This window comes from Hemicordylus capensis, chromosome 16 (assembly GCF_027244095.1).
Source record: "Hemicordylus capensis ecotype Gifberg chromosome 16, rHemCap1.1.pri, whole genome shotgun sequence".
In the NCBI taxonomy this organism is placed as follows: Eukaryota; Metazoa; Chordata; class Lepidosauria; order Squamata; family Cordylidae; genus Hemicordylus; species Hemicordylus capensis.
This window is the reverse complement of record NC_069672.1, coordinates 7914140-7928199: the sequence shown is the minus strand read 5'-3', so window position 1 is coordinate 7928199 and position 14060 is coordinate 7914140. Positions and strand designations below refer to the sequence as shown.

Below are 14060 nucleotides of genomic sequence, written 5' to 3'. Positions count from 1 at the left end.
TATGGCCAAAGACACCCATCAATACTGTATTGCCACCAGCTTCGTGAACTAGCTTCAGCAACTTTCCCTCACAGAAGTGAGCACCACAGTTGATGTGAAACTTGTGCAGCATTTCAATGATTCCGAGACGACAGAAGGAACTAAGGCGAACACTCATGGTTGAGTGTGTTATCTACCAAAGGGCTCTGTGGCCCCGTTATTTGGCAAACTGATGTTTTAGTCATGGCTTCTCGTGCACGTAGCAGCTGCAGACAGAAAGAGGCAAGCATTCTCAGCAGTAGCAAACAATCGGAGAGGGCCTGTTGGAGGAAAGCCAAGAGTTATGCTGCCCTTGGCAATTCACAAAGGACGCTGGCTGACATCCTAATGAAGCACAAAACTGCACCACTGAAAGACGATGGTGATGCTAAAACACCAAGGATTTGCCCAACAGTAAATTGCTATTAGAACGAGGAAGCAAGTTGAAAGCTCACATTAAAAACGGCTTTAAAAGACCCATACGACATGCCTGTTTTCTCAGGCTTTTCATTTGTCAATTTTAAATGGCATGTGTTACATTGTAAAGTTGTTCTAATCATTTTTTTCTTGTGTTACATTTGTTTTCCTTTAACTTTGAAGGTACGGGATACACGTATCTTTGAAGACACATGGAAGATACACGGGAAGATACGGGATACACGTATCTTTGAAGATAATGGGATACACGTATCAAGTGGTATATAAATATGATAAATAAATAAATTAACTGGTGCTTGACAGAAGGATGGTTTTGTGGCCACAGGGCGGGGGTTACCTTGGGTTTTTTTTAAATGTCTGGGAAAATATGAAGTGTACTGTTTGGTATCTTACTGTTGCTGTAACCATGACTGCTCCTTTTCTTCTTCTTCTGGTCTATGGACCACAATAAATTGATTGATGGATTGACTGACTGGTTGACTGATTGTGCCAACGTTCCATTTAAAACAAAGGAGACGTGCTTTGGCTGCACACTAGAGAGCAAGAATGCTTTCCGGAGTGCTGTGCAAATGTGGAAGGCCAGCTCTGGAGCGAGCATGACGCCTGTGGGCTAGCGTCCTGTCCCTTGCAAGTGCTGGGTGAGTCAGGATGTCAGCCATGATGTGATGGCCAGTGCCCCAATACTCTGATTCTATGGCCACAACTGGGCGTATGCACCCTTACAGTCACAAGACCAAGATGAACCAATCATACCCTGCCCTAAGGACGGAGGGTCGACCGAAGAGCCCATCCATTCTTCGGATTCCACTTCCTTCACTTCTTGCTCCTGCTTGCAGTAATCTGCCATCCAGGACTGCTTGGTGCTGGCATACTGCTCTGGAGGGAGAGAACACAACAGAGTGAAAGGTGAGGGCCCTGTAAGATCTCCCCCTTAGGGAATGGGGTCGCATGAGAAGCAGAGCACCTGTAAGCTACAAGAGCCCCTTAGAATGCAGAAGGTCCCAGGTTCCCTCCCTGGCAGCATCTCCAGCGAGGGCTAGGAAAGACTCCTGCCTGCAACCCTGGAGAAGCCGCTGCCACTCTGTATAGACCAGGCCTGCACAACATAAGGCCCGGGGGCTGGATCCGGCCCGCAGGGACTTTTTTGCTGGCTCGCAGGAAGGAGAGTCCTTCAGCAACAACAGGAATCGTGAAGAGCACTTGAGCAGCCACAGCAAAATGCATTTGCCCACTGGATACAAGATGTTAGGGAGAGGAGAGCTGGTCTTGTGGTAGCAAGCATGACTTGTCCCCTTAGCTAAGCAGGATCCACCCTGGTTTGCATGTGAAAGGGAGACTAGAAGTGTGAGCACTGTAAGATATTCCCCTCAGGGGATGGAGCCGCTCTGGGAAGAGCAGAAGTGTGAGCACTGGAAGATATTCCACTGAGAGGATGGAGCAGAAGGTCCCAAGTTACCTTCCTGGCAGCATCTCCAAGATAGGGCTGAGAGAGATTCCTGCCTGCAACCTTGGAGAAGCCGCTGCCAGTCTGTGAAGACAATCCTGAGCTGGACAGACCAGTGGTCTGACTTGGCATACGGAAGCTTCCTCTGTCCCTCACCCACCTTGCTGGTCCCACCCCATGCCACAGCCCACTCACCGCTCCCCTCACCTCGCTCCCCTTTCCCCCTGACTCCAACCCTCTGCTCCCTTGCTGTCATTATTATTTTTTTAATCATTAATTTTAGTGTAATAATTAATGTGCTGAAAGTGGACCTTGGTCATGGTTGTTTCTGACCCACCAGGACATCTGGGTTGTGCACCCCTGGTGTAATCAATACTGAGCTACATGGACCAAAGGTCTGCCTCCATATAAGGCGGCTTCCCTTGTTCCTATGAAGCTGCTCTATACGGAGTCAGGCCGTTGCATCACCTAGAAGCAGTGCACCATCACAGGTCAGACGGCGGCCCAAAAGCAGACCAGATCAACCAACCAGCGTTCCCTCTAACAGGGATTCCCAGATGCCGTTGACGACAACTCCCAGAATCCCCAGCTCCAAAGGCTTTTGCTTGGGGATTCTGGGAGTCGTAGTCCACAACCGTTGGGAATCCCTGTGAAAGGGATCACTGAAACTAACCGACAGGCAATTTGCATAACTCTTTCTAGGCCGAGGAGATTATAGCCAAGCACAGCAGCAGCAGCAATGCAATGCAAGCTAAACGTGGAATTTATTCATTCATTCGATTTCTATACCGCCCTTCCAAAAATGGCTCAGGGCGCTTTACACAGAGAAATAATAAATAAATAAGTTGGCTCCCTGTCCCCAAAGGGCTCACAATCTAAAAAGGAACATCAGATAGACACCAGCAACAGTCACCGGAGGGATGCTGTGCTGGGGGTGGAGAGGGCCAGTTACTCTCCCCCTGCTCAATAAAAGAGAATCACCACGTTAAAAGGTGCCTCTTTGCCAAGTTAGCAGGGAATCATGGGGCTCAGAGATTCTCTATTCCAGCCCCCTATTCAGTGCAGACATCTGCTACAGCACCGCTGACAGATTTCATTTGATTGATTGATATCAATTCGATGACCACTCAGCCTCTGTTGAAAAGCTCACCACTGAGGGAGGCAGGCTGTTCCACTCTCCAACAGCCCATCCAGTTACAGAGTTCTTCCAAACACCAAGGCTAAATCTACTTCCTTGTGATTTCAAGTGGCTGGTTCTTTAGCAACAGAGGACAACCCACCCCCAGTTCTTCTAGGCAGCAGCCCTTCAGATATCTGAAGGCAGAGATAAATGTGCAGGAGAGCCTCGGCATTCGCAGGAGTTCCGTTCTCCACTGCTACCACAGATATGAAAACCATGAATATTGGGTTACTGGGGCAATTGGATCGCGGAGGGAAAGGTTTTAAAATACAGGGCGGAGGAAAAGGTTTTAAAGGGTACCCTACCATGCTCTGCAAGCAATTCCACCCCCGTTTTTAGTTTCCCCCCCAAATAAAATGAGCCACAAAATGACTCTGATTCTCAAAATGGTGGCCGGAAATGACCTCTGTGGTCATTCCCGGCTGCCTCCAATCTTGTCCTGGCTCAGACCTCTGACTCACAAGAGTCAGAGGAGGAACGGGAGGACTCGGTTGGGAGTGCAGGCTCAGAGGCACAGCAACAGGATTTGGCAAGGAGAACAGACTCTGGAGCTGAGGAATCGGGACAGCTGCCAGACATGAGAGCTCAGGAGGCTGATCAGGAGGGGGCGGGGATTTTGCCTGTCTTGAGAAGACATCTCAAGAGGAAGGCTCAGTGGAAGACAAGCAGGTGCAGGATATCGCAGGAGAAGAAGTAGAAGTGCTGACTCAGGAAAGCTGATTGGCTGCCGGTTATCTTGAGCCCTATATTAAGCAGTCTGTTAGTTGCACAGATTGCTGTCAGCAACTTTCGCTTACCGCCGACCGTGTTTCTATTTAGAATTCCTCAACCTTTCGAGTTCCAGTTTGCCCTTGTTCTGTTGTTCCTGCTCTATTGTCCCTTGTTCTATTCATTCCTTGCTCTGTTGTTTTCTTTTCAGTTATTACTCAGTTATCATAGAGCGGGGTACCTAGGTTAGTTCAGGGGACTTTATTCGTTTACTATTTTTCTTTGTGAGTCTTTCGTTTTCCTTCGTGCAGCTTTGCTGCTACTTTCTGTTTAACTCACAGGTGGAGAGCTGAAGGGGTTGTAAATCCTGTTGGGTTAGCCGAGCTAACAGATTTACAACAGACCTGAGGATATGCTGAGTTAACCCCTTTTCCCCTGCGGATTTCATTCGTGTATGCTGAGGTCAGTGACCTGACCGTGGATACGCAAAACCACAGATGGTGGGTCCACAAATACGGGGATCTGACTGTACCTACTTAGTCTTCTCTTCTCCAGGCTAAACATACTCAGCTCCTCACAGAACTCGGTTTCCAGATTCCTCCCCATCTTGGTTCTCCTCTTCTGCATCCCTTCCAGATGACCAGCATCGTTCTACAAATGCAGGGCCCAGAACTGGACACACTTCTGCACTAAGGGAGCAATCCTAAGCGCACATATGCTAGGAATGGTCCCTATGAAGAGAAGGGCTTAGGGCAGGGCGTCTCAAACTTTGGGCACTGTGGCTGGGGATGATGGGAGTTGTAGTCCAACCTCATCTGGGGATCCCAGTTTGAGAAACCCGGGCCTAAGAGATTCTGCATCAGTCTTCTGTGGCCGGAAGAGCAGGCTTGGGTGCCAGACTCTGTATTTGTCATAGCAGCAGTGTTCCCCCTAAGGCAGGGCTGCTCAGCTCTGGCCCTCCTGCAGATGTTGGCCTACAACTCCCATAATCCCTGGCTATGGGCCATTGATCCTGGCCCATTGAAGCTGGGGATTATGGGAGTTGTAGTCCCAAGACAGCTGGAGGGCCGAAGTTGAGCAACCCTGCTCTAAGGCGTGCACGTGTTCATGCTATCACATGGTTTTTTATGTCGGCTCAGTTAATATTAAGTCCTGCTCAGTTGAATCAGTTGAACTCAGTTGAACCCACTCTGAATATACTTGTGCACACACACAGTCTTGATACTGCCGCCCAGGACAAAACTAATTCCATACAGATGAAAAAAATCAACACGGCATACCAGTCAACACTGAAGTGATGTTGATATCCAGACGGTGCTTCGCCTTCACTTCCAGCTTCAACCGGGAAGGGTGGAGACGGCTAGCTGGCTGCTGCTGCCAGGATACGCAGCACGGCCAAGGCTCAATAAACGGTTCCCAGCCTGGGAGGGAGGGAGGGAGAGAACACACATCACCAGGTGACACGGGTGCTGCATCCATTCCAGATCTGGAAAGTTATGCTCAGAAAACACAGCATTTTGCTCACACACACCCACACGCAGAAAAAAACCTGAAATGGAGAAAAGGGAAGGCCCAGTTTTCAGATCCTGGTCTGCTTTGAAACTGAAATAGATCCTGACCTTTACAGGCATTTTCCAGGTGTGGAAAATGCCAGGAGGACTGAAGTTAAGGGATGACTAGCCGTGATGGTTGAGTGTGTTCAGAGACTGCTCTGGGACACAAATGACAGAGGAAGCTTACTGCCTCCCTGCTGGGATTATGGGTTTCCGCAGGCACAGGAACATAAGAACACCAAAATGTCTGACCGGCTACCAAAACTAAGCACAAAACCAAGTTTTGTGTGTGTGTGTTTGTTTCAAACCTCTCAGTTGCATTCAAAACAATGTATTGAAATTGATTTCCAAATGAAATACTAAGTGCCATGTTATCTTTAACTTGCAATTTTGAAATCCATTTCAGTACATCGTTTTGGGTGCAACTGGAAAAGCTTCTGCCTTCTTTCAGCCTGCAGGCAAAACTCTGTTGATTGCTCACATAAAACGTATCCTGAGGGAAATCCAGCGGGTGCAGACTGATCAATTATGCCAGTCTGTTTTAAAAGCTCCAGTAAAACTAGATAGTTACCTGAAAGCTCCCGGTTATAGTAATCCCCAGAGAGTGTGAAATGGGCATAGCCTTCAGGGGTGGCTCTCAGATGCTTAAGGAAATTCAAACCTGCAAGGAAAGGTGACAGGGTTATTGAAACCGGTGGTTGAAAAACTAAATAATTACTTAACAGCAGGGAGTCCCAACTGGGTTGGTTCTTTTTAAACCCTCAGAGCTGTTGGGCAGTGGAACTCTCTGCCACCTGCAATGGTGGACACTCTCTCACTGGAGGTTTTCAGATCCGGTGCAGTGTTTAGGGGTGTGCATGAACTGGTTCAAAGCCTGGCCAGCTCAAAGATACGACAGCCGGGGTGGGAGATGTGGCTTTAAGGGTGTGGGTGGGAGCATTTACCCCCCACCCCTGTGAAGGTAATACTGAGCTAGATAGACCAATGGTCTGACTCAGTACATGGCAGCTTCCTAGGTTCTATGTTCATCGCCAATAGCTGAAACCACGATGGGTGACCCCGTGAAAAATGAGGGTCTGCTGTACTCACTCGAAAAGGTTAATTCAGCCAAGGGAACGTCGCAGTCCATGCAGTCGTCGATGAAACAGATGCAGATGCTTTCTGCTTTGATTTCAACCCCGGAGATCAAGCGCAGGACCACAGAGCTCTGGGTGTCCCGGTGGCTGGCTTCCAAGGGTGTGCACTTCAGAGGCTCCGCGTTCTTGAAGAGCCAGCTTGCTGCTTTCTTCAGCTGACCTGAGTACACAGAGAGCACACATTCAAGCAATCAGCCTACCAAGAAATCAAAGGGAAGGGGTGGGGGGGGGGGGAGAAAAGAGGGGGAAAGTAATAATATTGTTGCTGTGCACATAAAGTAGTCTCGGTCCAAGGAAACCTACAAAAAGCTGACAACCAACCTGTATTTTTATGGTCCATTGTCAATCAGCCGTCCTTAGGGACATAGGATGCTGCCATATACCAAGTCAGACCATTGGTCCATCTAGCTCAGTTTTGTTTACACAGTTTTTTATTTTTATTTTTTAATCAATGTAAAAAGCCTGAGTGAACAGGAAAAGAAAAAAGTCTTCACCTGGCATCTAAAAGAACAAAGTGACGACACTAGACAAGCCTCACAGGGGAGGCTTTTCCATTGTTTTCAGCACAAACACAAGAGAATATGTGAAAGTTGCGGACTGGGAGAAGAGCCAACACTATTCACACGTGCAGTTTGGATGTCTCGCCTGGCGTGCAGTAACAGCAAGCGAACAGGCAATTTTTTAAAGAAATGGGCAATGCTTTATACACAACGACCATACCTTGGCAGATCAGAAGAGCTTTGCGGCAGTCCTCCATGGTGAAGCCCAGCTCCTGTAGTCGAGCCAGCTGCAACTCTAGAATTAAGGATCGGGTCACAGACAAGGCCTAGACACGTCTTCATGCACAATTGTTTCCAAAATCTCTAATGGAAGTACAGGCAAACCTCGTTATCCACGGAACCGCCATTCACCGTGCCGCACGCTTGCGGGTGTCTAAACGACACTTGATCTCGTTATCCACGGATATGAAAGGGTTAAAACCCACACAGCCGTGGTTCCTAGAGGGCCAGAGGCTGCAAAGCCTCTGCCCGAACTGGCGCTTTGGGCGCAAAGGACGCCTGTTGCGTCCTTTGCGTCCATAGTGGCAGTTCGGCAGAGGCTTTGCACAGAGAGGAGCTCTGTTTGCGAGCTCCTCTCTCCTTCTCAGAATATGGTCTTTGATCGCTCGACTGATGCGGGCCTAACGGGGTGAGGAGGACTCAGGCAGCTGGGTGGGTGGGCAGGCGGCGGCAGCAGCGGCAATTGTTTGGGCCGATTTGGCCCTTAATCGTGGGGGGGGGGGGCGTGAGGAGGACTCGGGCAGTTGGGAGGGCGGGCGGCGGCGGCGGCAATTGTTTGGGTCGATTTGGCCAACATGGCCGCCCGTGTCTGGGCGGCCGTATCTTTCTCGGCGGTTCTGGGCATGCGCTCTGCGCATGCCCAGAACTGCCGAAAAAGACACGGGCGGCACGGGATCACACTTAAGGGTTTTATTATAGAGGATCATTATTATTATAACCTTTACTTCGCCTCTTTTTCCCCCAAGGCATCGTCTTACATTCAGAGTCGCCTTCTATTCAGGTAAATACAGCAGATTTCTAAAGCCAGTCGCAGATTAAAATCTGGCAGATTAAAATTCACCGGTTTGCTTTTCTGTGACATGCAGAAGGAAATTGGTCTGCATGAGATCAGCAGCAGTTCAATATCTTCTGTATAAATAAAGTTTAATTTTCATCTGCTCCCTATACATTTCCACACCTTTTGCGCTATCGGGACCAAACTTTGCACAGCGACTGCCTGGGACCCTACCAGTAACATAAGGTACCTGGGAACCACCCTGCACAGACAGGCGGATATACAATGGGTATAGCCCCTGGTGGGTAGAGCCCCTGGTGGCGCAGTGGTAAAACTGCTGCCCTGTAACCAGGTTACAAGTTCGATCCTGACCAGGGGCTCAAGGCTGACTCAGCCTTCCATCCTTCCGAGGTCGGTAAAATGAGTACCCAGAATGTTGGGGGCAATATGCTAAAAATCATTGTAAACCGCTTAGAGAGCTCCAGCTCTAGAGCGGTATATAAATGTAAGTGCTATTGCTATAGCTACAAAACAAAGAGAAATGCTGGGTTGCCCGAGCAACGCCAGGCACTTAAAGCTCGTTTCTCAATCAATGAGACACTGGCTGAAACATGTAATCCAACTACAAACATTTACTTGGTGTAAAATGTAAAGGTCTGGATTTACTCTGCAACAGACTAAAAAAATACCCAGATTCAAAACAAACAAAAAAACCTCCATCCCTACCAAGGACAGGATCCAGAGTGTGCTTCAGGGTTTCTGGGGTTTCGGGTGTTGGTCCCAAGGTCTCGTTTGCCAAAGATGACCCGGCAGGAGAAGCAGAGGTGTTGGGCACAGCGTTGCTGGTCTGGCCAGGGATGGACTTGACAATCGCCAGAAACAGCTGGACGTCGTTGTAGGACAGCCTGATGTTCAGGGCTTGCAAGTGAATCTGAAGAATGATGGGGGGAAAACAACACACATCAGGACAGAGAGACTGGGGGGTTTTCGTTTTCTTTACTACCGAAAGAGCTCCCTCTTAGGAACATCCCTACGATGACCAGCCCTCCTCCTCCTAGCAAGCACCTGGCTTCTTTGGGCGGAAGAGAACAGGAACACTCAGATTCTAACCACATCCATCTGAATAGAATATGACTCTGATTTTAAGGCGACCCCATAAAGGATACAGGTTCAATACAGATTATACCTATTATTGGCCCCGAAGGAGAACGATTCTGGATGTAAGATGGCTCCCGGTTTCTATCATCAAAGAACGTGGGGTGTGTGTGGGGGGTCCCTAGTCTTGGATTCAGGTAAATACGGTACAGGCAAACCTCGCTACTCGTGGGGGTTCCGTTTCTCGCCTAGTACCGCAAGTCATGGAACCGCGAGTCATGAGGCATTACGCCTATGGGAAACGGGGGGTTAGGTTCCAGAAAGGAGGAAAACCGCTACAAAACTGCTAAAAAACCACCAAAATTGTTTACTGTACCATGCTCCATGGGGTCTGCATGTGCCCAGGAATGCCCCTCAAAGCACGAAATGTCCTCCCAACCATGAAAAATTGTGGGGGACATGCGTGTTTTTTTAAAACACACACACACACACACACACACACACACACACACACACACACACACACAAAACAGCCACAAAATGACTCCTGGAGACAAAACAGCAATGAATGCACCACGCAGAGACCTTAAAGGCCAAATTAAAGACAGATCGTCCTAGAGAGAATGTATCTGTGTGGTCGCTACGAGTCGACACCGATTTGACGGCACTTAAGCAATCAATAACTCAGACAAAATGGCAGCCAGAAGTGACTTCTGCGGTCACTTCTGGCCAGTGTTCCCTCTAAGGCGTGCGCATGTGCATGCGCTTTCAAGTTTTTGATGTCCGCTCAGTTAATTTTAGATCCCACTCAGGTTGAATCAGGAAGGCCCAATTCTGAACGCATGTGTGCACACACTGCCTTGATACTGCCGCCCAGAGCAAAACTCATTCCGTACACAGATGAAAAAAAATTAAAGAGAACACTGCTTCTGGCCCTCTAGGAACTGCAAATATGTGGGTTTTAACCCTTTTGTGTGCACGGATAATGCAAACGGATGTCAACGAGACACCCGCAGATATGCGAAAACGTAGATGGTGAGTCCATGAACGGTGAGGTTTTCCTGTATGAATGCTGCTGTGAAGCTCTCTGGGTGCCAGTAAGAACTATCAAAAGCCAGTGTGGTGTAGTGGTTAGAGTGCTGGACAAAGACCGGGAAGACCGGAGTTCAAATCTCCATTCAGCCATGAAACTCGCTGGGTGACTCTGGACCAGTCACACATCTCTCGGCCTAACCTGCTTCACAGGGTTGTTGTGAGGAGAAACATAAGCATGCACTCTGGGCTCCTTGGAGGAAGAGCGGGCTATAATGTAATAATAAATAATAAAATCAACTAAAAGCCACAGCTGCTACCACCAGCCAGAGGTTTCCACAGGCTTAGAGGAGGGCTGCACAACTGTGGCCTGCCAGCTGCCACTGGACTGCATTTCCCCACATCCCTGACTAATGGCTACTGTGGCTAGGGAAGATGCCACAGGGGAATCTGGGGAAGAGCCAGCGTGGTGTAGTGGTCAGAGTGCTGGACTAGGACCGGGGAGACCCGGGTTCAAATCCCCACTCAAGCCAGCTGGGTGACTCTGGGCACTTCTCTCTCAGCCTAACCTACCTCACAGGGTTGTTGTGAGGAGAAACTTAAGTATGTACAAGGCTCTGGACTCCTTGGAGGAAGAGCAGAATATACATGTGAAGTAAAGTAAAAGTAAAGTAAAAGTAAAGTAAAAGTAAAGCTGCAGTCCCACAGCGGCTGGAGGGCCCAAGTTGTGCAGCTCTGGCTTAGAGGCTGGTCCACGGGCTGAACTGGACGTCCAGGCCGCCCTGTGCATTGCAGAATGCTGGCCAAACAACTTCGGTACCTCCAACACGGGTGGGAAGTCCTCACTGTTGAAAGCATCCAGCAACCCGGAGCCACTGGGGTATGACGAGTTGCCCACCAGCTCGACCTGAATTTGGACGGGGTCAATGATGGAGAGCGCCGTCTCCTGCTCGTTTCCTAGCCGGCAGGAAAAAACCTGAGGACAGAAGGCAACGGCGCTTGTGATCAAGCTTGCAGAACAGGCACACGGACGCAAGAACAGCCCTGCGGGATCAGGCCCAAGGAGGCCTCTCTAGGCCAGCACCCCGTTTCACACAGTGGCCTGCCAGATGCCTCCGGGAAGCCCACAGGCAAGAAAGGAGGGCAGGCCCTCTCTCCTGCTGTTGCCCCTCCGGCAACTGGCATTCGGAGGCATCTTGCCTCTGAGGCTGGAGGTGGCCTACAGCCATCAGACTAGTAGCCGTTGATAGATCTGTCCTCTATGAATTTTTCTAAGCCCCTTTTACAGCCAACCAAATGAGCAGCTATCACCACATCCTGGGGCAGAGAGTTCCACAAATTAATGATGTGCCAGGTGAAGCCGCCATGCATTCGTGTTCTGCCCAAGAAGAGCTGGTCTTGTGGTCGCAAGCATGACTTGTCTCCTTTGCTAAGCAGGGTCTGCCTTGATTTGCATTTGAATGGAAGACTACACTGCAAGATATTTCCCTTAGGGGATGGAGCTGCTCTGGGAAGAGCAGAAGGTTCCAAATTCCCTCCCTGGCAGCATCTCCAAAACAGGGCTGGGAGAGACTCCTGCCTGCAACCTTGGAGAAGCCGCTGCCAGTCTGGGTAGACAATACTGCGCTAGATGGACCAAGGGTCAGACTCAGTATATGGCAGCTTCCTATGTTGCAGGGAGCAGAGATGCAAGAGAGCCTTCAGACCTCTGCGGGCGTCTGTCCTGGTCTTCCCGTTTAAGGCTACAGGTCTGCAACCACTTTTAGGATAACCACTCAAAAGGTTAGGGCGGGGCAGGGTGGACTCTGACCTCAATGCCAAACAAGCTGCCCGAGAAAGGCCGATCCACCAGTTTGGGTTTGTAAGTGAGCACTGTAGTCCCCTTCAAAATAATTGCGCTGGTATCCAGACAGGACATGTCTTCAACCACCACAAATTCGGTACCTGGAAGAGAAAAAACACACATAGTTTCTAGTACTACTTTTAACCTTTAAAGCCCTAAACGGCTTGGGAGAGCACCTTCCCCCATGTGTCTCTTCCCGGACCTTGAGATTGTCTTTGCAGGTCCTTCCAAATGAGGCGAGGTGGGTGGCTGCTCGGGCCTGTTTGGTGGTGGCACCCCTGTTTATGGAATAGCCTCCCCAGTGAGGCTTGCCTGGCACCGTCACTTTAGGAACATAGGGAGCTGCCTTCTACTGAGTCAGACCTTTGGTCCCTCTAGCTCAGTATCGTCTACACTGACTGGCAGTGCCTCTCCCAAGGTTTTCTGGCAGACACCTCAGCCCTATCTTGAAGATGCCAGGGAGGGAACTCCCTCTTCTTGGCCACTATCTTTAGTTTAAATTGTGGGTCTCTTGAGGGGATCAAATGCACAAGGAAATAATAATTGCTTTCATTATTATTTATTTATTTAGCAAATGTACTGCCTGTCTGACTTCCATAGACTCGAGGCGGTTTACATAAATTAAAGCAACGACGAAAACTTGGCAAAGAGGCACCTTTCAACGTGGTGATTCTCTTTTATTGAGCAAGGGGAGAGTAAATGGCCCTCTCCACCCCCAGCACAGGACCTCCAGTGACTGTTGCTGGTGTCTATCTTGTGTTTCTTTTTAGAATGTGAGCCCTTTGGGGACAGGGAGCCATCTTGTTTATTTATTACTTCTCTGTGTAAACTGCCCTGAGCCATTTTTGGAAGGGCGGTATAGAAATCGAATGAATGAATGAATGAATAAAACAAGAGGGAAAAGGGGGAATCAGACAGACACACACAAGACTTGGCAAAATAAATAAGTTTTCAAAAGCTTCTTAAAGGACAGAAGGGAGGTGGCATTATGGATCTCAGGAGGCAGGGGGTTCCGTAAGGAGCGGGCTGCAACAGAGAAGCCCCCCCCCCCAGAGCCCGGGCCTCACGTACCTCCCCAGGGCCCGGAACTCTGAGAAGCCACACCTGAGACAACCTCACAGGGCAGGTCAAAACTGATAGTTCTAGTAATTAAATTAAATTGATCCTGGACCCCGCACACAACGTTGTGGTTGGTTCCGGTCCACTCGGGCGTTTGAGTTGTGCCCCCCTGCACTAGCTCCAGATTTCCTGCATCGAGCAGCGGGATCAGGCAAGTTCTCGTGGCTAGGGATGATGGGAATTGTAGTCCAACAACAGCTTTAGGGCCAGGTTTGCCCACCCCGGACTAGTCGGTCGCTTGGCTGCATTGATCTTCGATCTCCCCAACCCAACCCTCACAGTGTCCGCAGCTTCGCCTCACCCGTCACATTGATCTTGACTTCCAACTGTTTTTCCGCGGAGACCTGGAGGGAAGAGCGCTTCGTCACGATCCCACACTTCACGGCTTTGGGGACAACTGCGGGTTCGCTGCTGTAGTGGCGATGGCGGGGCGGGGGCTCCCGCTTGGTGTCGCTGGGCGTCTGCAGGAAGTCGTGGACAAGCAGCAGCCAATCAAAGATCAGGAACACGCGGAGGTTGTTCAGGACGATGGTGAAGCAGGAGGCATCTTTGGTCGATCTAAGAGGGGACCGGGAGCAAAGAATACGTTTAAGCAACCTGGGGCAAAGACTATGTTTAGTAACCTGGGGGAACTATGCTGTATTCCTCTTATTTCTGCTCCCTCCCCTTGGTGATTTTTAGCACTTTACACTGTGTTGAGGAACTTAACACCAAGATTCCTATAGGAGCCAGGATTCCAACATTAGACAGAACTTTATTACGATTGTAGATCAGTCAAGAAAGAAAGAAAGAAAGAAAGAAAGAAAGAAAGAAAGAAAGAAAGAAAGAAAGAAAGAAAGAAAGACATTACATAAAACCCCAACGAATTTTACATACGATATGGCAAAACCTTGCCACATTATAAGAGTTCTCCTTACTACCATTAAACAATAAAAACTCT

The 14060-nt window shown here is 49.3% G+C and overlaps 1 protein-coding gene across 6 annotated transcripts in view; it reads right to left on the bottom strand.

Annotated features, from left to right (window-relative positions):
* The window catches only part of VPS13D (vacuolar protein sorting 13 homolog D), a 171515-nt gene that overhangs the window by 90579 nt on the left and 66876 nt on the right, over positions 1-14060 (bottom strand). For all 6 annotated transcript variants that reach the window (XR_008312635.1, XM_053280941.1, XM_053280945.1 and 3 more), the window contains exons 31-39: positions 13422-13678; positions 11969-12102; positions 10979-11134; positions 8758-8962; positions 7198-7272; positions 6431-6637; positions 5913-6002; positions 5069-5209; positions 1210-1332 (exon numbers count right to left, since the gene is read on the bottom strand). Coding sequence is in view for 5 of the 6 variants with exons in the window: in XM_053280941.1 (XP_053136916.1) it covers positions 1210-1332; positions 5069-5209; positions 5913-6002; positions 6431-6637; positions 7198-7272; positions 8758-8962; positions 10979-11134; positions 11969-12102; positions 13422-13678 (1388 nt within the window). In the remaining variant the exon portion in view is untranslated. The remainder of the gene's footprint in view (positions 1-1209; positions 1333-5068; positions 5210-5912; positions 6003-6430; positions 6638-7197; positions 7273-8757; positions 8963-10978; positions 11135-11968; positions 12103-13421; positions 13679-14060) is intronic.